Raw genomic sequence first — 24111 nt, forward strand, 5'->3', positions numbered from 1 at the left:
TCCCAGGCTATATTCTACAGTCCCTAGGGACATCCACCATGCAAAATTCAAACAAAAACCCTGTAGAAGACTGTAGATTAGCCTAGTTTATACACCGTGGTGTTCCCCGGTTTTGCATTGGCAATTTAGGTTCCATTATACAAAAGCCATTTTTATAGGATCACTCCATTTTGGGACCATATATGAATAATAGTCCTGAATTGCAGTATGTGTTAGAATCAACATTACTATGCCTACAGCGAATGGACCTCTTTAATCACTGTACTTCTCGCTTTCTTGCATGTCTCCATCTTGCCCCTCTAGGCGGAGATGGCCGTGGACAGTCATAATATGGTTTAGTCATGGTATGATATGATTACAGTGGCTTTTATAATCCCCATTGTAACAATGTTGTTTGATATTTATTTGTACAATTAAGTACTTCATTGTTTGTCTAAATTTCTGATCAATAAAACATTTTTGGAAAAGATTTGGATGTGGATTTTTCTTTATTGGAAAAATAAATTACAGTAACAGGAAGTCCCAATTTTTCCATCCTTATTAACCACTTCCATACCGGGCCTATTCTGGTACTCCTCTCCTACATGTAAAAATCATAATTTTTTTGCTAGAAAATTACAACACACAGAATTATTTGTGTGGAAAAAAACAGTTACATGAATTAAAAAAACAAACAAACAGTAAAAGTTACAAAAAAAGTTACCCCAATCTTTTTGTATAATGTGAAAGATGAGGTTATGCCAAGTAAATAGATACCTAGCATGTCACGCATTAAAATTGTGCACACTTGTGGAATGGCACCAATCTTTGGTACTTAAAAATCTCCATAGGCGACACTTTAATTATTTTTACAGGTTACCAGTTTAGAGTTACAGAGGAGGTCTTAGGCTAGAATTGTTGCTCTTACTCTAACATTTTTTTTTATTTTGATCACTTTTATTCCTATTACAGGTAATGTAAACATCCCTTGTAATATGAATACTGTGTGACAGGTCCTCTTTATGGAGAGATGTGGGGTCTATGAGACCTCACATCTCTCCTCCAGGCTGGAAAGACAGAGACAAAAAAATGAACTACCTCGGCCTTTCCAGCTGAGTCCCCAGAATTGATTACATCTGCCAGCCCGGACGTGACGTTATAACATCACGCCTGGGCCTCCGAGAGTCATAGAGAAGACTGGGGACCATCTGGTCACCAGAAATCTCTATGATCAACTTCCGTCGGTGACCGATTCGTTCTCTGCCTCGCCGATCGCACAGGCGAGCCCGGAGAAGCACCAGAGGGTGGCAGGAGGGGGGATATCCATTCCCATCTGTAAGAATGATCAAGCGGCTAAATTGCCACTATGATTGTTCTTACGGTGCACACCGGCCGAAAAAGATGATATCTGAATGCTGCCTGTAGCTGCAGACATCATTCAGATATCCCCACTCCAAGTCCAGGACATCATATGACGTCATTGAGCTGGAAGTGGTTAAGCACTTTTTTTAGCATACCTTTCAGGGCTCTATTTAACCATTCTACCAGCCAGTCAGTTTAGGAGTGGTTTACACAAGTCCATAGATGAGTAATTTTCAACAACCAACACAGCACTTTGGTTACCTTTTACATGAAAGGTGTTCTTTGGTCTACCAAAATCTCTTTAGAAATACTAGTGCTGGAAAACATGTGGAACAGTTATCTCTATAACCTTGGAGGAGGTGTTTCCCATATAGATTGCTTCTGGGTACCAATAGGCCTAGTCAGGGAATACCAATGTGTGCTGGTGCCCACTTGTAGACTTCGAGAGTGACCTGTCCAGATCCATATCAATCCACACAAAAAGGACCTCAATTATAGGCAGGTGGTCCAGAGGACATTGAAACTGTGGATGGGTGCATTCATTTGACACTCAGAGCAAGTTTACAATACGTATCAACTGCTTTGTAAATGTTGAGCCATAAAAAAAACACTGCTCAAGCTGCTTTTATTTTTTCTACAACTAAATGATGACCCAACCCATGAAAATGGGCTAGAGACAACACCATGCTATTGTGTTACTGGCGTACCCCCAGTTGCTCTAAAAGTTCTTTACATGATATCATAAGTCATGGTATACTGCAAAATGGGGGTATAATGGGCTAACTTCTGGTTCTTGAGGTACCCTGTTTATCACCCTTACATTTTTCCATGCATTTGTCATATTGGGAGTCTGTGGGATCTCAAATTCTTCCCTGGTCACTGGTATATCTGTTATATCTGTCACTGGGGCAGTTTCCTCTGACTCAATCATCTGACTCAATCATAACCTCTACTTGGAAATCGTCCGGTACCATTGACTGACCTAAGATTCTCAACATCCCCCATCAAGTTCAGGATAAATAATGACATCATTTATTTTAGACACATTTTTAAAAGCTGGTTACCTGTCTCCCCCACACACAAACAGTTTCCAAAGAAGAAAGTCACAGCCCAGTATTACACTTGGTAGCACGTTCTTTACCACCATGATGACAAGCTTTACAGTTTCACTGAGAGCACCACACTAGGGTAGTCTTCAGCATTGTCATATATGCAATGTACTCCTATTTGGTCTGAGCCAAACGTGATAGGATCCACGGGAACGTCAAGGATCAATGTGAAGTAGCATCCAGAGTCTAATAATGCCTTTAATGGCTGATGTTCATTTGAAATTGGCAAAATATTCTATCATACCAATCATCTATGACTACAAGAAAAGGATGGATTTTGTGGAATTTGAGGCTGAAACAATTGTTTAGCAATTGAGCCACCAAAATCAGTTTTTGAAAGATACAGCTCGTTTGGCAATATCCATACATATTAGGCCAGCAAAATTCTCAGATTTTCCCTGTTGCAGGCGTATCATCAAAGTCTTACTATGCATTCTAGTAAGTAAAAGATTCCATATAATTTAAAATAAGGACTGCCAGATAGCAAATGGTTACACAAATCAATGTAAGCCCAAAAATCTATAGTAAAAGATGGTCATTCAAGGTGTTAAAAAGAGACATGTGTTCCTAACAAAATTGTCTGTGTTTTGACAGGGCTGAGTCTGGATTTATTTGAATAATTTTCAATTGGACAAAATGATAATTTGCATAAAGGCACATGATGCTTCATAATTAGCATGAAACAGAATAGCCTGAAGCACTGTGCATATGCTACTGTAATATGTCAACCCTGACAAGAAATGCCACTGGAAAATTGTGTCTGACAAGTACTGCTTGTAAGGACTATGCACTATGAGTGGTTAGGCTAGGGGGAAGCTTCGTCTTTTAGGTGAATGAAAAAAATGTATGAATGACAATGTATTTCATCTCATTTTTAGGTTTAATTTTATGTCACTGTTGAGTCCATTCTAATACATGGATTGTTTTATTGTTTATGTACTAATTCACATCCAGCAATAATATAATAATAATTTAGATCAAAAATGTCATACATTTTTCTTTTATGAAAATTTTCTTATTATAATTAATGCAAGTATAACTGGAAAATAACCAGTAAAGGGTAAATGGAGTGGTAATACTATAAGGAAATATGCTTATTAAATATGACGCATGTCATGGTGAGATATTGTATAGGTACAGTTTACGTGGCAGCAAAAATTGTCATTTTTTTTATATTATTTGATAAAGTGGAGTCTGGAGGTGGCACATAGGCTATCTAGGAGGTTTCCGGGGGGATGAGGTGTTGTATGAATGAGGTGCATGTAGGTACTGTCGATTAAAAATAAGTGCTTAGGGTGGGAGTGAGAGAAGCTCCTTACATAGGTCAATATCCCTAATGATTCACAAAGTGGATTGTATTATTAAAATCTATTGGGACAGAGTAAGCAAGCTGTGGTTGTCAAATTTCATTCATTACATCATTTTAATTCCCTGAAATCACATGAAGAGTAAATTGGTAGTTGAAATGAAGCTTGCAGTAGGAGTGCCTGCTGTGTATGCTGACAGGTAGAACAAGGGGGCTTCTGTTGTGGTTTACTGTTAGTCCAAAAACAGGAGGCAGATCAGTGGCCCAAAGTGTCCACAACTGTGGGCTTTGAAAACGACTAGAGGTCAGCTGACTGGTGAGGAATGTGAAGTGGGAGGGACTGGAGATCTCCTGATTTCAGCATAGGTGTCACTGCTATGAGATGCCACTAAGCCGGAGACACAGTGGGCCAGATTCAGAAAGAGATACGACGGCGTATCTCCTGATACGCCTTCGTATCTCTGAGTGCGCTCGGCCGTATCTATGTGCCTGATTCATAGAGTCAGTTACGCATAGATATCCCTAAGATCCGACAGGTGTAAGTGTCTTACACCGTCGTATCTTAGGCTGCAATTTCACGCTGGCCGCTAGGTGGCGCTTCCGTTTGTTTACGCAAGGAATATGCAAATTACTATTTACGTCGATTCAGAAACGAACTACCGCCCGGTGCTTTTTTTTTACGCCGTTTGCGTTCGGCTTTTTCCGGCGTAAAGTTACCCCTGCTATATGAGGGGTATGTGCGGCGTATCCTATGTTAAGTATGGCCGTCGTTCCCGCGCCGAGTTTTGAAATTTCTACATCGTTTGCGCAAGTCGTTCGCGAATACGGCTGGACGTAATTTACGTTCACATCGAAAGCAATGACGTTTTGTGGCGGATTTTCGAGCATGCGCACTGGGATGTTTTCATGAACGGCGCATGCGCCGTTAAAAAAAAAAACTTCAAATACGCGGGGTCAGGCCAAATTTGAATAAAACACACCCCCTACATCCCCATTTGAATTACGCAGCCTTACGCCGCAACACATACGTTACGCCGCCGTAACTAAGGGCGCAAGTTCTTTCTGAATAAAGTACTTGCGCCCAAAGTTAGAGTGGCGTAACTTATCGGAGTTCCTTTACGCCGGCCGGACAGATACGCTCAGGTATCTAAATCCGGCCCAGTGAGTAAAACTACCTGTGATTATAGTTGCCATTAAAAGTCCCCACTTGCAGTTCTCAGATCAGCAGATGACCTTGATCAAGAGCACCTAAGTTGGCTGATTAGAACTCCCCCCTAGCACTGCCACTGATCCCAAACCCCACCAAGGACTAAGAGAAGGAATAAAAATAGAGAATACATGGAAGGGAGAGGAAAAGAGGGGGAAGAACAAAGAAAAAGGGAGAGAAAGAATAAAAGAACAAGAAAGACAGCTAGAGAGAGGGATGGGGGAAAAACAACAAAAAATAGGATAGAGAGAGATAAAAGGCAAAGGAAGGAGAACAAAGAGAGAGAGAGAGAGTGAAACATCCTAAAATGTACCATAAGAAGTTTTAATACTGTATGATTGGAAGGAACTCAGGGAGCGCTAAATGTCCTTGGGTTAGGAGCGAAAATTACTTGTCTTGCCTTGGGTGCTGACAACCCCACGCTACAAAAATAATTTTACTGTTGGGGGTCCCCACAACTTGGGAAATTTTATCAAGGGGTCACGGCACTAGAAGGTTGAGAACAACTGTTTTAGAGGGATCTCACAGGTATAATTATATATATATATATATATATATATATATATATATAGTTACATTGGTCTAAGCAGGACCAATAGAATTACAGTATATAATATGTCCATCGCTGGAGTTCTTCTTTAACTAAAATGGTTTTAAGTGCATGTTGGGATATTTATTTACATTATGTATAGTATTGGTTCAAGTGTGCACATTTACAGTCAACATTGCTTGCACAACCATATTATCTAACTTTACTGTAAGGGAAGCCATCTTACTGGCTGGCTAAAGTTACTTCCTTTTGTTTTTAATGTTAAAGGAGAAATCTAAAAAGTTTGAGTTTGAAATAGAAAAAAAAGTCTCTGACAGTCTCTGACAGTAGTCTGCTTTTGTGTAATGGTCATTTTCAATGATTTTAATATTTAAGTCTTTACTACCTCAGCCTGTTGGTATGAAAGCTAAAAAAAAAAGTATATGCAGTCAGACCTGGCATGAAGGAGCGGACAGTGATAAGATGAAAGTTTAACTTGTGACTGGAGGAATAGTGAATTTGAATATAAATCATTTATAAAGTTATAGTTTATTGAGCACTGCTGATATACTGCAGCCCTAAACTAGATGGCTTTGCTAGGATCTTGCTCAGAAAACTGTACTAAAAAGATGTACTATGGTCTTTATTTCTTGTCAAGACTGTTCCTGCTCTATTCTGTTAATTGTACATTCTCCTTTCACTATATACCTCAGTCTTGCCATTTATGCTTGTTTGCATTTAATGTGATACTTGGTCTGTGAATGATGTCTTTTATATGAGCTTCTTCTTGGCTTACCCTTTGTGTTACTGGCACACACAGCCTTTAAGCACATTGTGTATCTCCTGTCCTTGTGAAAACTGTAGAATCTCCTGCTCTTGTGCACACCTTGGTATCTCCTGCCCTTCCATACATCTCTGTATTTCCTGTCATTGTGTATACTGTATATTATCACCTAACACTTAGCCTTGATGGGGCAATTCATCTTAGCGCGGAAAAGAACAGATCTTAAATATGTTGTTAGATACCAGGCCATTCCTTATTTTGCATTGTCTTTATTTTAGATGGATATCCTGGTTCTGAACTGCACACTGGGACTAATTTACAAAGACAAAACCTAGTTGCAACCAAATACTTTGTTTCATTTAAAATAAAATAAAAAAATTGTTGTGGTTGCTACTGTATAAGAAACAGCTTTCCCTTTTTTTTTTTATTCTATACCAGCTTTTCAACTTAGAATATTAGTCTTCTGATCCACCATCCTTCTTAGAACTTTAGAGCAATGCCTCGTACACACGGCCGGTTTTCCCGACGGGAAAACATCGAGGAGAGCTTTTGGCCGGGAATCACGGGTGTGTGTATGCTCCTCGCAGTTTTTCCGACTGGAAAACTTCCCAAAAACCGCCAGACAAAAGAAGAGAACCAGCTCTCCTTATCCCCACTGGAAAAAACCGGCGGACTTTTGCCCGGCGGTTTTTGTCAGTTTTCCTATGGGAAAAACTGTGATAGAGCATACAGACGGCCGGGATTCCCGACCAAAGCTCCATCGCAGTTTTCCTGTCGGAAAAAATGGCTGTGTGTAGAGGGAAAGACTGACCGAGCAGGTTCTCGGCTTTACCCTCTGGATTTCCGACGGGAACTTTTCCCGTCGGAAATCCCACACGTGTGTACGGGGCGTAACACTAAACTCTAATGTAAAAAAAAAAACTTCTAATCAAGTATGTATTCCCCAACTCAAAAAGTCGGGGAAGGGGGAGGGGGTAGCAGTTACTTGTGTAATACAGATATATATATATATATATATATATATATATATATATATATATATATATATAAATTTAATCCAGCTAGTTTGGGAAAAAGTAAGGAGCAGTAGATCAGCCAATATCGACTTGAATGCTAAATGGAAGGACTTGCAATTCCACACAGCTGAATGCCTGGCTATGGTTTAGCTGTTTCGCAAATTAAGTAATTCTTTATAGTCACCAGGTATTAATTTTGTCTAGCATGAGGACTGCTACTTTAGACTATAAAAAGAGAATAATAAAATACATTGACTTTCTAAGCTTTGTAAATTATACATTTTATCAGACTCTGGTCATAGAATTTCCAGATAATGGGCACTTTAAGCATTTTATTAAAATTTGTTATTAAAAAAAAAAAAAAAACAATCACCAAAGGCACATTGGAAAAAAAATGTACACCTATTTTTAAGCAGAGTTAAACCATCTAGTATTTTACATGCATTAAATAATGTAAGGAAGCACAGAAAGTTTGAGAATGGAAAAGCCAGCTCTGGTGTTGATGCATTCTGTGATCATATTTACTGACTGATTCCTACTCTGTTATGTAAAAAGGTATGCTGTTCTGTGCAAAGGGTGTCTGAACTTCAAGAGATTACTGTTACCATGACAGCGATCAATGCCTTCCTATCGACTGTATGCCGCTCTTTATTTAAGGTCACATAGTTTTCCCTCAGCTAATTCAAACAGAGGTTTTCAAAACCCACACAGACTACTGTATGTAAGTGCAGCTGAGGTTTGTTCCTTTTATTATGTTTTTGTATATACTTACTTTACGCATGTATACTTTATGGTGTTGTTCTTATTCTCTTAAGCAATTGATTTTTGCCAATCTTGGACTGAGCTATACGTGTCTATATTTTTTGTTATAAATATTAATTAAGCAATAAATGAAATATAGCATTCTCACTACTATGTCCCAGAAATACAGTACGTGACTCTTGTATGCTAACAATTAAGTGTGGCGACTCTAGGAGGATAAGGCAATCTTCTGTGTCGCCAGAAAGTTCTTACTGAAGCACAAGCTATATAATTGTATGGTCTTTCCCAAAGGCAGATGAAATTGGCTCCTATCAACTTCTAGAGTACGGCTCTTTTCAGGGCCACAAGTATTATGAAGTGGCCCCATGGGATTGTGATCCCCTGGAACCCCTTGCTAAAAGTTATTTAAAAAAAGATATTTGCACTGGGCAGTTTTCTGGCTTTCCTTTTTCTCTGTTTTAGGTTCCCCCCTTGATGCATCCAGACAGAACTTCTGCTATGAACTATCACTAGGCAGATCGGATAGTTTCAGGCTCACCCTGGATTGGCTATGGACTGTTGGAGGGAAAACCTGTCAACAAATTGGGATTCTTACCTACCTTCAAATATTTCCTTCCTGCGTTTCCAAAAGTGCCCTTTATTGCAGGCGGTGAAAATACACCAGGTGTTAGTTACGTAGACGCATTTCACACATCTAATATGTGCTTAATCATTAGCCATGTTCCAAGACAGGAGCATACACAAGACATTCACATACACTAGTTAGTGCACTGAGCAAGATTTTGCCTTGCACTTAAAGTGATTGTAAGGTGAATTTTTTTTCTTTAAAAACAAGAAATATGTTATACTTACCTGCTTCGTTGCAATGGATTTGCACAGGGCAGCTTGGATCCTCCTCTTTTCGGGTCCCTCTTCTGTGATCCTGGCCCCTCCCTCCTGTTCAGTGCCCTCACAGCAAGCAGCTTGCTATGGAGGAACCTGAGCTGAGTCACAGCTCACTGTGTCCATTCAGAAATTGAGCAGGACCCAGCCCCATTTGCGCTCTCCCCTGATTGGCTAGCTGACTTTGATTGACAGCAGCAGGGGCCAATGGTGCCGCTGCTGTGTTTCAGCCAATCAGGAAGGAGAATCCTGGACAGCTGAGACATTGGTGGACATGGCTGGGCAAAGATGGGGCTCATGTAAGTGTTAGGGGGACTGAGGGGGCTGCTGCACACAGAAGGCTTTTTATCTTAATGCATAGAATGAAAACTCCTGCCTTTACAACCCCTTTAATAATGCCAATTGTGGAGCTACATATCTACCGTGTGTTCACACACAGTTTGGATTAATAAATGAAAGGGATGTGCAGCAGGAAAGGTGAAGGAGGTAGCCTTCCAAGAACTGAGGGGGTTTCTTACACCTTCGTTGTGTGTATGTTGATATATGAACATATGGGGTTTTTGCATAAACTGTATTTAGTACTAAAAAAAAAAATCAAATTTTCTAAAATAATTAATCTTTAACCAAGTAAATATGGAGTGTTTGTATATGAATACCTTACATTTACACTTGCAGTCAATAGGTGGCTAGCTCTAAGCAAAAGCATCAGCTTTCTAGAGGCATAGATGGGAACTCCTGGTGTAAAAATAGAACTGAATAGCAGGGAGACCAGATTACCTACACTGCAGAAAGATTCACAGAGGAGGGACACATTCCTCCTCCTCTCTAATATTATATTTAAGTCTGATCTTAAGGCTTCCCCTATAACTTCTCCTGGCATTACAAAACAAAATGTTGTCCAGAGATGTGCTTTAAGTAAAGATGCCCATAGAAATTCGACTGGCCGCCCTTGTTTCACAGACGTCCATTATTAGATTGAATAAACAAGATAAAAAGTTTATACAGTGATTGTTTATACAATTTTACTAATTTATGTGGAATCCCCACTTATAATTTTTTTAATGCAGAATGTATCAATGATACTGAGCTTTTCAGTAAGAAAGCTCAGCACTGACTGGATGCTTGGAAGTACCCTGCACATAACATGAGCCTATCTAAAACTGGCCATAGAGGATTATACAGTAGATGATTATTGAAGAAAATCCATACTATGAGGCGTTGGTACTAAAAAACTGTGTTGCCCGTTTCTAGCACAAACTAATAAACACATTTATACTCATTTATCCTTTGGTCTGGAGCTCCTTCCAGTTGTGCAGGTTTTTTATGGTAACCTACTGGGATACCCACTGGAGGGGAGCCTTGTCCGTTGTAAGCCGCCTAACCTGAGCCAGTGAGCTCCTCAAACGTGTTTGCCCTCTCGCTACTTGTATAAACTTGCATCAAAGTCCCTTTGCCTTCTGGATGCTTTCTTCTTCATTGGAAATGTTTTATGTTTTTCAGAGTTCTGCTAAGGCAGTGTTTCTCAATTCCAGTCCTCAGGCCCCCCCAACAGGTCAGGTTTTCAGGATTTCCATTATTTTGCACAGGTGATTTGATCAGTTTCACTGCCTTAGTAATCACCACAGCCTTTTCATCTGAGGGAAATCCTGAAAACCTGACCTGTTGGGGGGGCCTGAGGACTGAAATTGAGAAACACTGTGTTAAGGGGATTTATTTGGGGCATCTAATTGAATTGCAGTGCTGTATATCTCATAAATTATATAGGCAAACTACCTTTGCCAAGACAGAGTTGGCATAGGCTGAAACTGACATGGAGTAGTGCGTTCTCTTTAATACAAAATTAAGAAAAGATACACATATAATTGTTATTATTGTTATAGCTTAGAACAGTGATGGCGAACCATGGCACCCCAGATGTTTTGGAACTACATTTCCCACGATGCTCATGCACTCTGCCGTTTAGTTGAGCATCATGGGAAATGTAGTTCCAAAACATCTGGGATGCCAAGGTTCGCCATCACTGGGTTAGAATATGTATTATGTTTATACAAATCAGAATGTTATTTATAAATATTAAAAGGGAAGTTCAGGAAAATCGGGATTTAGTAAAACAAAAATCATACTCATCGAGGTGGATACATCGATCTGATTCTGCATCTGTCCCTCGGCGGCTCCAAGACTGAGAACTGAGCAATCAAACACTGCTAATCGCTCAGTTCTCAGCATTCTGTGAGCCTGTCAGTCTTCCCTCAGGATCTTTTAAGAGCCTGGACCATGTGACATCAGCTGATGGCGGGCTTCAGTCAACTGTACGCTGAAAACAAGTATCCATAGAAATACAGCCAAAAAAGCTTTGGTTATACTCCTTTAATGTGTATGATACCTCTAATGCTCTTAAACTATAATATTAATACAATAAAGGGAAAATAACTTATCTCCAGGTAATATCTTAATTGTATAGTTACATTAAGTGAGCTAGAACCTATTTAAAGTGGAATTCCAGGCTCTAACTAACTAAGCTTAAAACAGATCCCTTCCCCCTTCTAACACCTATACTAACTACCCTGTAGAAGGAAAATGCTTATACTTACCTTTTCTCTGGCCTCTTCAGGTTTGGTCACTAATTAGCTCCGAGCAGCAGCTTCAGGGGAGAGAAGGGACAGCCAACAATGGATGCCCCATAATAAGGTCATGGGTGTAGCCACAGCCCATGAATTCCATCTGTTGTTGGCTCCTTCTTCTCTCTCTCTCCCCTGAAGCCAGATGCTGGGAAAATCACATGACTGGAACAGAGCTCTGAGAATAGGTAAGCATAAGCATCTTCCTCCTACAGGGTAGTTGCTAAAGCATACCTGATAGAATGCTGTGGAATACTAAAGTGATCGTTGTCGAACTTCACAGGTGCAGATGTCAGATCCAGAAGGGATGTAAACAATGCAGTGGGGCTACAGAGTAAAATCTAAGCAAGCATAGTGATCTAGTGGTGGAGGTTGGGCTAGAACTACTGGGAAAGTTCCCTTATCCTTTAAGGCATTCTAAGATTTCAGATGGTTCTGTTTTAACATATCTAGGCATAGCTTCCATTGGCTTCTTGCTAGGTTATTAGAAATGTGCATATATCTTAACAGGTTCACTGCAGTTACCTTTGATTTGTATGGGCACTTAGAGTATAATAACAGTAAACACCACAAATCAATAAAGCTCAATAAAAAACAGACTAGGGAGAGAGGCTCAGAGTAAATACGATTACTGACAAGGTCCCAAATGACAATTTAAATTACTATTTTATCGACAGTGGTGTTTTGGAGGTGTTCATTGGTCTTAATTTCATTTTTTTCCCAGTGATTTGATAATTGACAAATCTATGTTTCGGGTAAGCCTAAAAACAAACAATACATCTAATGTAGCTGATTATAGCTGGAGTGTTTTATTTCTAAAATATTAAAAGAAATTCTGCCATGAGAGAAATATGGGAGCTGCCACTGTTGACTTTTTTCTGAAAAAGCTTGTTGTCTGCAGTGGCGGCCCGTCCATAGGGGGCGCCTGGGCGCCGCCCCCCCCCCCACCCCAAAGCCATTAACAAAAGAAAATAAAAAAAAAATGAAAAAAAAATTAAAAAAAAATTTTTTTTTTTTTGGCCCTTTAAGAAAAAAAAGGTCCTTTAAAGTGTTCGGGGCGGGCTCTGGGCGCCGGGAACAGTGCGATATTAAGGAATAGGCATCATTGAAACGTCCTGCCAATGCTGCAGCAGGACGTTTCATTTGCAAGTTTTTTTTTAAGCTCTGTGGCTATGTGCAGGACGCCACTCCAGCCAATCACATCGGTCCTGTGTCTCTCCAGCCCCTCACATTGGTTCCTTCTGCACTGCTAGGAAATGAGCAGTGCTTTTCCCGGGCGGGCGGCTGTGTCACTTTCACTTTCAGTTCTCTGGCTCCAGGACATGGAGGTAAGTAAAATATTCTTATTAAAACTCTTTATTTATTCTTTTAACCCAGTGTCTGTCCAGTCCACTCCATCCACATAGAGAAGCACCTTGCTGGATGTATTGTCAGCTTGTGATGGAGAGTGGAGGGGGGGCCATGCTTCACCCGATCTGTGCTGGAGCCTTCATTACACACATCTCCTGTGTGTGAGGGAGGGCTCCCTGCTCTGCGACCTACAGCCATGCTTTACAAGTCTCTTATATCTGTCTTATATCTGTCTCTCTCTGTCCCCCTGTCTCTCTCTCTCTCTCTGTCTCTCTCTCTCTGTCCCTCTGTCTCTCTCTCTCTCTCTATCTCTGTCCCTCTGTCTCTCTCTCTCTCTCTCTCTGTCCCTCTGTCCCTCTGTCTCTCTCTCTCTCTGTCCCTCTGTCTCTCTCTCTGTCCCTCTGTCTCTCTCTGTCCCTCTGTCTCTCTCTCTCTCTCTCTCTCTGTCTCTCTCTCTGTCCCTCTGTCTCTATCTATCTATCTATCTATCTATCTATCTATCTGATTATCTATCTATCTGATTATCTATCTATCTGATTATCTATCTATCTATCTATCTATCTATCTATCTATCTATCTATCTATCTATCTATCTATCTATCTATCTATCTCTATCTAATTATCTGTCTGATTATTTATCTATCTATCTATCTATCTATCTATCTATCTATCTATCTCTATCTAATTATCTGTCTGATTATCTATCTATCTATCTATCTATCTATCTATCTATCTATCTATCTATCTATCTATCTCTATCTAATTATCTGTCTGATTATCTATCTATCTCTCTATCTATCTATCTATCTCTATCTAATTATCTGTCTGATTATATATCTATCTATCTATCTCTATCTAATTATCTGTCGGATTATCTATCTATCTATCTATCTATCTATCTCTATGTAATTATATGTCTGATTATCTATCTATCTATCTATCTATCTAATTGTCTATCTATCTATCTATCTATCTATCTATCTATCTATCTATCTATCTATCTATCTATCTATCTATCTATCTGTCCTATCCAATCTATCCCTCTGTCTAAATGCAGGTCACATTGTCTGTGAGTGACATTGGGGGGGGGGGGGGTTTGGTTGGGGTTTTGTTTGCGCCCCCCCAAAAAAATGGAGCACCAGCCGCCACTGGTTGTCTGGCTGTTATGTAGATATTTTGGCTTCATTATTTTCTGAATCAGTGACCTGGAACAAGTATGTAGATAAGACTTCTGATGTAAAATAACCTAAATTCACAGTTAAACTGGTAACATGTCCGTACTTGCAGGTACATGCAGTTCACAATTCAGGGTAAAGATTCTTATCAGGGCATTCTATCATGCAATCAGTATACATTCTGAAGCTGGTGCTTGACCCTTTTGTCCTCTGCTTTCCTAAAGGACAGTGAGGTTGTCATTCACCCCCAGGTGCCAATCAAAGTTTAGGAGGAGGAAAGGCCAGGAAGTTCCAAATGAAGTTGGAATTTGCATGATTGTGCCATTGGCTCCTGCTGCTGTCAACCACAAGCAGGGGGTGGGGCCAAGTCATGCTCTGTGTGTCTATAGACACACAGAACCAGCTCTGGAGCTCACACAAGTGCCTCCATAGCAAGCAGCTTGCTTAGGTGGGCACTCGGTGGGAGGGAGGAACCAGGAGTGTCGGCAGGGACCCGAGAAAGGGAGAATTGGGGCTGCTCTGTCCAAAACAGCTGCACAGAGTTTGTTATTTAAAAAAAATAAGGTTTTACAATCACTTTAAACATAATACATTTCTGAATAAGCAATGAGGTGCCTATAAAAAAGGATACATGTCTGGAAAGTAATGAGGAGATTCTGTAAAGTCACATTAAGCTGCAAACTTTACAAGCAATAGAGGTTTGCAGATAAATAACAAACCCACTATTACATGATCATTAACTTGACACTGATACTGTTTTAAAGCACTATTAAACAGTTTGGCAGCCTACCAATTTTTAGAAGTGGTGGCTGCATTACGTTTTTAAGGCTTTATTGTTACCTGGAGAGCCAACTCGTAAATTTGTTATTTTTCAACTTTCTTTAACAGACCAAGCTGTCCAGAAAAACTGGCAGTTATAGCGTTAAGACAAACTATTTAATAGGGACATGGGTGCTTACAATGGTCAGCTTGTACTCATTTATGTAAAATATTTATCCCAAAAGTAAAAAAAAATGCTGTAACGGCTTACATTTTGGCTCAAACATGTGTTGCATACACACGGTCAAACAAAATTCCGACTGTCAAGAACGCGGTAACGTACAACACTACAACGAGCCAAGAAAAATTAAGTTCAATGATTCCGAGCACGCTTCGAATTGATTCCGAGCATGCGTGTTTTTTTTGCACGTTGGAATTGCATACAGACGATCGGAATTTTCCCATCTGGAAATTTGAGAACAGAAAAAGTCAGATGGGGCCTACACACAGTCAGAAATTCCGACCAAAAGCTCACATCGAACTTTTCTTGTCGGAAATTTCGACCGTGTGTACGCAGCATTAGCCTTTATTTAGACCTGCAGTTTCCATGGTGCTGCACATGTGATCAGTTACAACACCAGCCATTTCAGGGCTTAAAAAGATTTGCTGTGTGCTGATAGTCATCCCCGGAGGCATGCCTTCAATTGAGCATATAGGCCCAGATTCTCGTATCTGGGCGTAAAACTGTGCGGGCTTAACGTTACCCCGCCGCAAGTTTTACAGGCAAGTGCTTTATTCACAAAGAACTTGCCTGTAAAGTTGCGGCGGCGTATTGTAAATCTCCCGGCGCAAGCCCGTCTAATTAAAATGAGCCGGGTAGGGGGCGTGGAGCATTTAAATTAGGCGCGTTCCCGCGCCGAACGTACTGCGCATGCGCCGTCCGGAAAATATCCCAGGGTGTATTGCTTCAAATGACGTTGCAAGGACGTCATTGGTTTCGACGTGAACGTAAATGGCGTCCAGCCCCATTCACGGATGACTTACGCAAACAACGTAAATTAAAAAATTTCGACGCGGGAACGACGGCCATACTTAACATTGGTTGCCCCTCATATAGCAGGGGCAACTTTACGCGGCGCAAATCTAACGTAAACGTCGTAACTTCACTGCGTCAACCGCGCGTACGTTCGGGAATTCGCGTATTTTGCTAATTTGCATACTCGACAGGGAAAACGACGGAGGCGACACCTAGCGGCAAAAAAAAATTGCATTTAAGATCCAACAGCGTAAGAGCCTTACGCCTGTCGGATCTAATGGATATCTATGCGTAACTGATTCTAAGAATCTGTTGCATAGATACGACGGCCCAGATTAGGACTTACGACGGCGTACATTGCGTTGCGCCGTCGTAAGCCCTTTGAGAATCTGGGCCATACTGCGCTGCGTTAGTAGGCAGAATGAGTGCAGGAAACAACATTGGTTAAGGATTTACAGTGGGGAAAACAATTATTTGATCCCTTGTAGATTTTGTAAGTTTGCCCACTTACAAAGAAATGAAGGGTCTATAATTTTTATCATATGTGTATTTTACATGATAGAGGAAAAAAATCAACCAAAAATCCAGAAAAAACACATAAAACAAATGCTATAAATTAAGCTGCAGTTCAGTGCCTAAAATAAGTATTTGATCCCCAAGCAAAACATGACTTAGTACTTGGTGGAGAAACCCTTGTTGGAAAGCATAGAGGTAAGACATTTTTTGTTGGTTACCAGGTTTGCACACATCTCAGTAGGGACTTTGGGCCACTCTTCTTTACAGATCTCCTCCAAGTACTTAAGGTTTCTTGGCTGTCGCTTGGCAACTCAAAGTTTCAGCTCCCTCCATAAACGTTCTAAAGGATTAAGGTCTAGGGACTGACTAGGCCACTCCATGACCTCAATGTGCTTCTTCTTGAGCAACTCCTTTGTTGCCTTTTTTTGGGTCATTGTCCTGCTGGAAGACCCATCTTCAGTGTTCTGGCTGAGGGACGAAGGTTCTCATCCAAGATTTTACAATACATGTTAAATTTATGAAATCTATGTTTTTACACAAATTTGGTTCACAATTTGCGTAGAAGCGCAGGAGACACTGGTATAGTATTTGTTTTATACACTTACCTCAAAATACTTTTTCTTTTATATAACTTTACTTTGTGGAAATTTGTTCTTCAAATACGTTGTAAAAAGAGAACTGATTGTATATGACCAAGCTGTAAAATGAAGTTATACATCTTACAGATGTATTAAGATTAACTCACCATCTTGCTGTCCATGAAGATTCTGGGGACTTTGCATCCTTTCTTCAAGGTTGGAGCTGAGGTCAGAATTCACAGCTGACATCCTGGTGGAGTCGCTCATGTCAAATTCATCACTTTCTATGGAGCTTTCATCCTGCAGGTATAGAGTTTACATTGTAAAAAGCCAGGATTTCTGAAGAACACAAACCATTGTGTAGCTTACGGAATAAAAAAACGATAATAATTACATGTTTCATGTTTAATTTGCAAACAAAAACTGGATAGAGAGATCCTTAAAGGATAAGATCCCCTTTCATAACATGTTACACCGATATACAAGGTGTAACATGTTGTGAATGCACTGGCCCCTGTGTTTATGGGGCAAGATCTTGATTGCTTATGAAGATTATGCTGGCTATTAACTCTCCTGGTCCAACAATTAGCCTCCCTACATATATTCACACAGAAAAGCGCTGTTTTGAGTCCTTTCAGGCTGGGTTCACACTGATGTGAACACAAATATTGCATGCATGTGATTCACACTGCATTGCAGTGCAGATCACATGTCTGTGTGATGCAAATTCAGTAATACAAACTGTATGGCTGAAATTGCATGGCATTCGCACCAAAATGGTGCAGGACCCTTTTTTTGGTCCGTACTGGAATTAGATCACATGGGTGTGATCTGATTCCTGTACCATTTGACAGTTCGCACTGCGATCTTTTTACTGTTTGCTATTTTTATTACAGCATATAGAAGAATCTCTGCAATCATTTTAGGACTGCGCCCTAAAGGGCAAGTACTTTTCAGGTGGTAAACAACACCCAATTAAAGTAAGAGAGTTGCAACAGGTTCAGTGCATAGAGATATTGGATGATAATCAGCTATCCTCTCATCGTCTATTTCTATAGTTTAAAGATAACAATTCTGGGAGGATGCTGCCCAGTTAAATCACAAACTGTCTTGACTGCTGAGGCACAATGAGCCCAGGTACCTGTACCAGGCGAAGATTATGCGGAGTGGGTGGAGGTTCGGGGAAGTGAGTGTGGTAATTCATTAAAAGCTGTGCTGCAAAATGTCCCTGGAATTTTTTTTTAAATGTTGGCAACTATGATAGATGTATACAGAAAACCTTCCCCCTTGCCCCCTCACCCCGTTAAATAAACACACTTACAACCATTAGGTTGGAAAGGGCAAGGCCACAGCTTTATTAAATCCAAACATAACATGTGAACACTTTTCAACCAGTGACAGTCACAGTTGTACTGTGAGCACACAATTCCAAAAGGGGGAGGGGGCATGTCCTTACCATAAGTGCTGGACAGGCTGCCTACTTCCGATTTCCATCAAGGGCATACCTTATTACAGCCATGTTATGCTGGCAAGGTCAAGAAACTGCAGCAAGCTGTGACATACCATAGAAAAAAGGGGCGGGAGGGTGGGCAGCTCTTGCAACCACGTTCCTTAAAAAGACCCAGAATTCCCTGGGGCAATACTTTTTCAGAACTCATGCCCAGCCCATTCCCCCTAGCAACCAATCCTTGGAGCTGCCTTATCCTGTACCCGGCCATGCCCCCATCAGTCAAGGCTCTCTTTCCCTAAGGGGTTCAAGAGGCCTTCGTTGTAAATCACACAATGAACTTGTCCTCAGCCCTGAACTGATGTATTTTTTTAGCTTCATCCACGATTATAGCTCAGTCTAGTATTGATGTCGCTGTTCTATCAATGCAGAAATCAGTGTGGTTTCCCTGCTGACAGAATATAGCATAAAATATGTGTGTGCACATATATGTCAATGTTAGAAAAGGATTTTTTCAGCAGTCGGATTATCTTCTGACCGCTGTTACGTGTCTCTGGGTACACTGATATTTCAATATAAGGGTCTGATAAATGGGATAAAAGAATGGCTTGGATCTCCAGTACACTTAAGAAAAAAAGATACATGAATAGAATGTCTAATCACAATAGGAGGGTTCTGATACACATGTAACAAGTCCCCCTGAGATCAGCTAAAGAAGATGTAAATCCTAATGGCTATGTGTATCTTGGCTTTTAGGTATTTCATATACGTAAATCGGTAATTATTATGTTTAGCCTCTCCTTTTATTCCCATAGGAAGACCAGTGTCAGTTCTGAAGATGTTTAACCTAATAAAGACACAAATTACCCAGCATATGTATATAAGTAGTCGATTTTGCGGAGAGCTGTATAGTAGCTAGGTACAGCACATCCATTGTTATTGGTACTGATAGATGACTTGTGTTCAGCAAGCCTCTCGGTTCAGGGATCTCTCACTAAGTCTGATCCACGCTGACACCTTGACAGTCCAGATATAAGTGTGTCATGTCTTTTTATTCACCACTTTACTTGATGCACTAACAGTCAATACAGTAGGTATTCCAAGTTTAGACTCCAATAACAATCAACAAATACCCTGGACAGCTATTCACATCAGAGGCCGGAAACCAGAAAGACTAGCAAAAATGAAACTTGAAACCGAAAGCACACGTCACCTTAAAGGGAATCTATCATTTTATTTAAATTTTTTATTTTTTTAGCTTTATGTTAATATGATGACCCTAATGTAAAACATCCGACTGGCAAGGGTTTTGTTTTTAAGCATTTCCATTTATAATTATATTTGTGCATCCTGCTTTGTAGTGGCTGTACTTTACTGCTGCTCTTGTCTCAAAATTGGACAGAATTCAGATGGTTTATCCATTTTTTTTTTAAATCTGCTACTCGGTAAAATGCTGACTGCACTGTCTAAGATACAGAAAGCCACAAGGAGTCGTTCTTCCAATTTTATGTTTATATACTCTCAAGTTGACACAAGATAGGAATGTTCCATCTGTGTAGCAATCAGTCAGTACTCTTGAGGCCTCATGCACACTGGACGTTAAAATAACGTTATAAAAACGACAGTAGCTTTGCAGTGAAGTTTTTCAAAGTTTTTCAAAGTTTTTGTAATAGCGTTTTGAGTTTTTTTTTCAATGGATCAAAAACTTCCAAAAACGCTGGTGAGCCACGTTTTTGAGCGTTTATGAACGTTTATCAGCGTTAGAGCATTTTTACAGCTAAAAAACATCTCTCAGAACCCACTAGTTTTTTTTTTTTTTTTACTGCTCAAAAACTCCACTGCCCAAAACTGCTGATAACAGCCTATGTGTGCATGGACACATAGGATAACATGATGGAGAGTTTAACCACTTAAGGACCGCCTCCTGCACATATACGTTGACAGAATGGCACAGCTGGGCACATGCACGTACAGGTATGTGCTGTGCTATTGTCCAGCTGTGGGTCGCGGGCGCGCGCCCGCAACCCGGTCAGAAGCTCCGTGACCGGGACCGCGGGACCCGCGGACCCGATCACCGCGGGAGTCCCGCGATCGGTCCCTGGAGCTGAAGAACTGGGAGAGCTGTGTGTAAACACAGCTTCCCCGTTCTTCTCTGTGGCGGCGGCATCGATCGTGTGATCCCTTTTATAGGGATTCACAATCAATGATGTCACACCTACAGCCACACCCCCCTACAGTTGTAAACACACATGAAGTCACACATAACCCCTTCGGTGCCCCCTTGTGGTTAACTCCCAAACTGCAACTGTCATTTCCACAGTAAACAATGCATTTTAAATGCATTTTTTTGCTGTGAAAATGACAATGGTCCCAAAAATGTGTCAAAATTGTCCGAAGTGTCCTCCATAATGTCGCAGTCACGAAAAAAATCGCTGATCGCCGCCATTAGTAGTAAAAAAAAAAAAAATTAATAAAAATGCAATAAAACTATCCCCTATTTTGTAAACGCTATCAATTTTGCGCAAACCAACCGATAAACGCTTATTGCAATTTTTTTTACCAAAAATAAGTAGAAGAATACGTATCGGCCTAAACTGAGGAAATTTTTTTTTTATATATATATATATATTTTTTGGGGATATTTATTTTAGCAAAAAGTAAAAAATATTGCATTTTTTTCAAAATTGTCGCTCTATTTTTGTTTATAGCGCAAAAAATAAAAACCGCAGAGGTGATCAAATACCACCAAAAGAAAGCTCTATTTGTGGAAAAAAAAGGACGCCAATTTTGTTTGGGAGCCACGTCGCACGACCGCGCAATTGTCTGTTAAAGCGACGCAGTGCCGAATCGCAAAACCTGGCCGGGTCCTTTAGCTGCATTTTGGTCCGGGTCTTAAGTGGTTAATGACTGTAGAAAAAAACAGCTACTGTAAAAATGTTAAAAAAAAAAACATCCAGTGTGCATAAGACCTTAAAGGGTTTGTAAAGGAAATTTTTTTATTTTTTAAAAATAATCAACATGCTATACTTACCTACACTGTGCAGCTGAAATTGCGCAGTGTGCCCCCGATCCACGTCTTCTGGGGTCCCTCGGCGGCTGTCTCTGGTCCTCCCCGCAAGAACTCCACACGTTTATGCGAGAGAGCTCACATAGTGTGGAGTTCTTGCAGGTGCACTCCCGTGATACAGCCGACGGCCATAGCCGGCGACTGTATCACTCGACCCCGCCTCCCGGCGCACCGCGTCATTGGTTGTGATTGACAGCAGCGCGAGCCAATGGCTGCGCTGCTTCAATTGACCAATGAATGAGCCGGCCAAGATGCCAGCGCGTTCACGGCGCAGGACTTTCAAAGGGTGGGCTGGGGAGGCCGGCATTCTGTGTATATATTGTGTGTCTGTGTGTGTATACTGTGTACGTATACTGTATGTATAATCTCCTATTGCCCGGGAGCCCCATAATCTCCTATTGCCGGGGGGCCCCATGGGTTGTCAGTCCGCCCCTGGTCAGACTTTTATTTTTTTGGGTTGTTGTCTCCTGACATTCGGCCTGTGTCTACAAGGCTTTAACAGTCCAAAGAGTGATAGGGTGGAAGGGTGAAATAAGTCTGCATGTTTTTAAAACTACTACTTTCTTTAACTATTTTTATTGTGTGTGAAATATGGGTGCACAAAAGTATGCATTTGCAGTTTAGCACATGGTAAAAGCACTCATACCCCATTTTGTGGCTGATTCATCAATAAGTTCAGGTCTCTAAATGGGCATTTTAAGTGGCAGATTCAGAAAGATCAGTTTCTTCATATTTTGCTTATAGAAAACAAGAGGAAGTTGTTTGTGGAAGTTATGTGAGAGTCTCAGTGGCCAGGAGGCCTCCATCTCCTAGTCTTTTGTGGTTATAACAACCTCCACCCTTATAGGAAGTCTTTCTTCAAGATTTTGTAGTGTGTTTGTGGAAATTGTGCCTGCTCAGCAAAAAGAGCATTTGTAAGGTCACATACTGATGACATATGAGAAGACGTGGTTCACAATCAGTGCTCCAATTCATTTGAAATGTGTTTAGTAGTGTCCTAGTCAGGGCTCAATGCAGGCAGTGGAGTGCCTCCATGCCAAACTTGTTATCCCATGTCTTTATATACCTGCCTTTGTCCAAAGGATACAGTTATGCTAGAAATCACACAATTGTCTAACATGTCTTTGAAAATCCTTTTTTTTTTCAATTAAGTTTCCAAATTAAATTCTTGTTTATATTATGCTTCATTTGGTATGCAATGCAGGATTAACCCTGCTTACCATGGCACAAGTTCATGCCTGCACACTGCCCCGGTCTGCATGGTAAAATGTTTGCCCCCAGCAGAAAAATATGCACAACTTGACATCAGAATGCTGTGCAAAAGAACTTCCTTGAATCAGAGGCAAATGCAAGCACCTAAACAAATGGATTTTTTTTTTCAAATGCAAACATTTGTACTTTCTTAATGTTCTGTGAATTTCCCTGCCCAAGGGCACTTTACTAATACTAGATGTAAACTGATCTAAGTGGCTGCCATGTTTAGTGTGCAAACATTTGTATTTTTTCTTTAGTGAATCAGGTCAGCTTTGTGTCATAGCTAGTTTGCTGTCCAGATCGCGCAAAACCAACTCCGGAGACCAGCTTCCTTTGCCACTACGGGCCAAAAACTTTATGAAGCATTGTTTTTTTACTTCAAAGAGAAAAAACACAAAAAAGCAAGAATGGATAAATAGTTATTCATTTGATATATTTACTGACAGTTATGTATGCCTAACGTTCGTCTTAAAAATAGCTTTAATTTAAGTTTTAAAAGAAATAAAGTGGTCACTAAAGCAGTCCATGGGTGGAAGGAAAGAAAATCATTGATTTCCCCATCAACACAGTCAACCACCCACAGCGCTATTGAGTTCTGCCAGCGGGCACGGAAAGCCTTCCTGGGCAGCAAATCACTATTATTGCTAGCAGTAATAAAATGTAAAAAATCTTAAAGGCTGGTTGCACCCAAATTGATCAATGGGTACAATCAGCCTGCCCATACATGGATTAAATCTGGGGGGGGGGGGGGGGTCACTGGCTGAATATCAATCCATGTATGGCCAGCTTTACATGACTTTGGTCAATTCTTTTTGTAATATATAACCTAGGGCTATTGCATTGTATATTGTGCCCTTTATTGCAATCCACAACACACTTTACCTCATCTTGTTGTGAATTTAAGAGCTGAAGTTTCATGTGCTTCATATAAGCCATGGTTATTGGCATGTTGTAGTCAATCATACTTGTCACCAGTGTTGGAGGCTTCCCATTATCTGTAAAGCAAATAAAAAAGTTTGTTATGTTCATGCCATTTTTAACTTATTCTCTGGTCATGTACGTGTGCCTTGCAAGTTTAAACTGATTTGTGCTGGGATGGATTTAATCGTTATGTACACCTAAAATCTTTTATACGTTTTTGGAAACGTTAGAATCACATCAGGTTTTTAGTGCTATTGCTAGAGAAAGTCAGCATGCCATGTGCGGATACAACATATTTACTGAAGTTCCATACCAACCATGACCAACATTTTAAAGACACAGGGGGGTCGATTTACTAAAACTGGAAAGTGCAAAATCTGATTAATCTCTGCAAAGAAACCAACCAGCTTCCAGGTTTTATAAGTTAGAAGCTGATTGGCTACTATGCACAGCT

General features: G+C 40.5%; 1 protein-coding gene across 2 annotated transcripts in view; it reads right to left on the reverse strand.

The window, feature by feature from the left end:
* NOL4 (nucleolar protein 4) overlaps window positions 1-24111 on the reverse strand; it is a 359633-nt gene that overhangs the window by 101448 nt on the left and 234074 nt on the right. For both annotated transcript variants that reach the window (XM_040354134.1, XM_040354133.1), the window contains exons 4-5: window positions 23619-23731; window positions 17136-17268 (exon numbers count right to left, since the gene is read on the reverse strand). In XM_040354134.1, the coding sequence (XP_040210068.1) occupies window positions 17136-17268; window positions 23619-23731 (246 nt within the window). The remainder of the gene's footprint in view (window positions 1-17135; window positions 17269-23618; window positions 23732-24111) is intronic.

The sequence above is a fragment of the Rana temporaria genome, chromosome 5, assembly GCF_905171775.1.
Source record: "Rana temporaria chromosome 5, aRanTem1.1, whole genome shotgun sequence".
Lineage (NCBI taxonomy): Eukaryota > Metazoa > Chordata > Amphibia > Anura > Ranidae > Rana > Rana temporaria.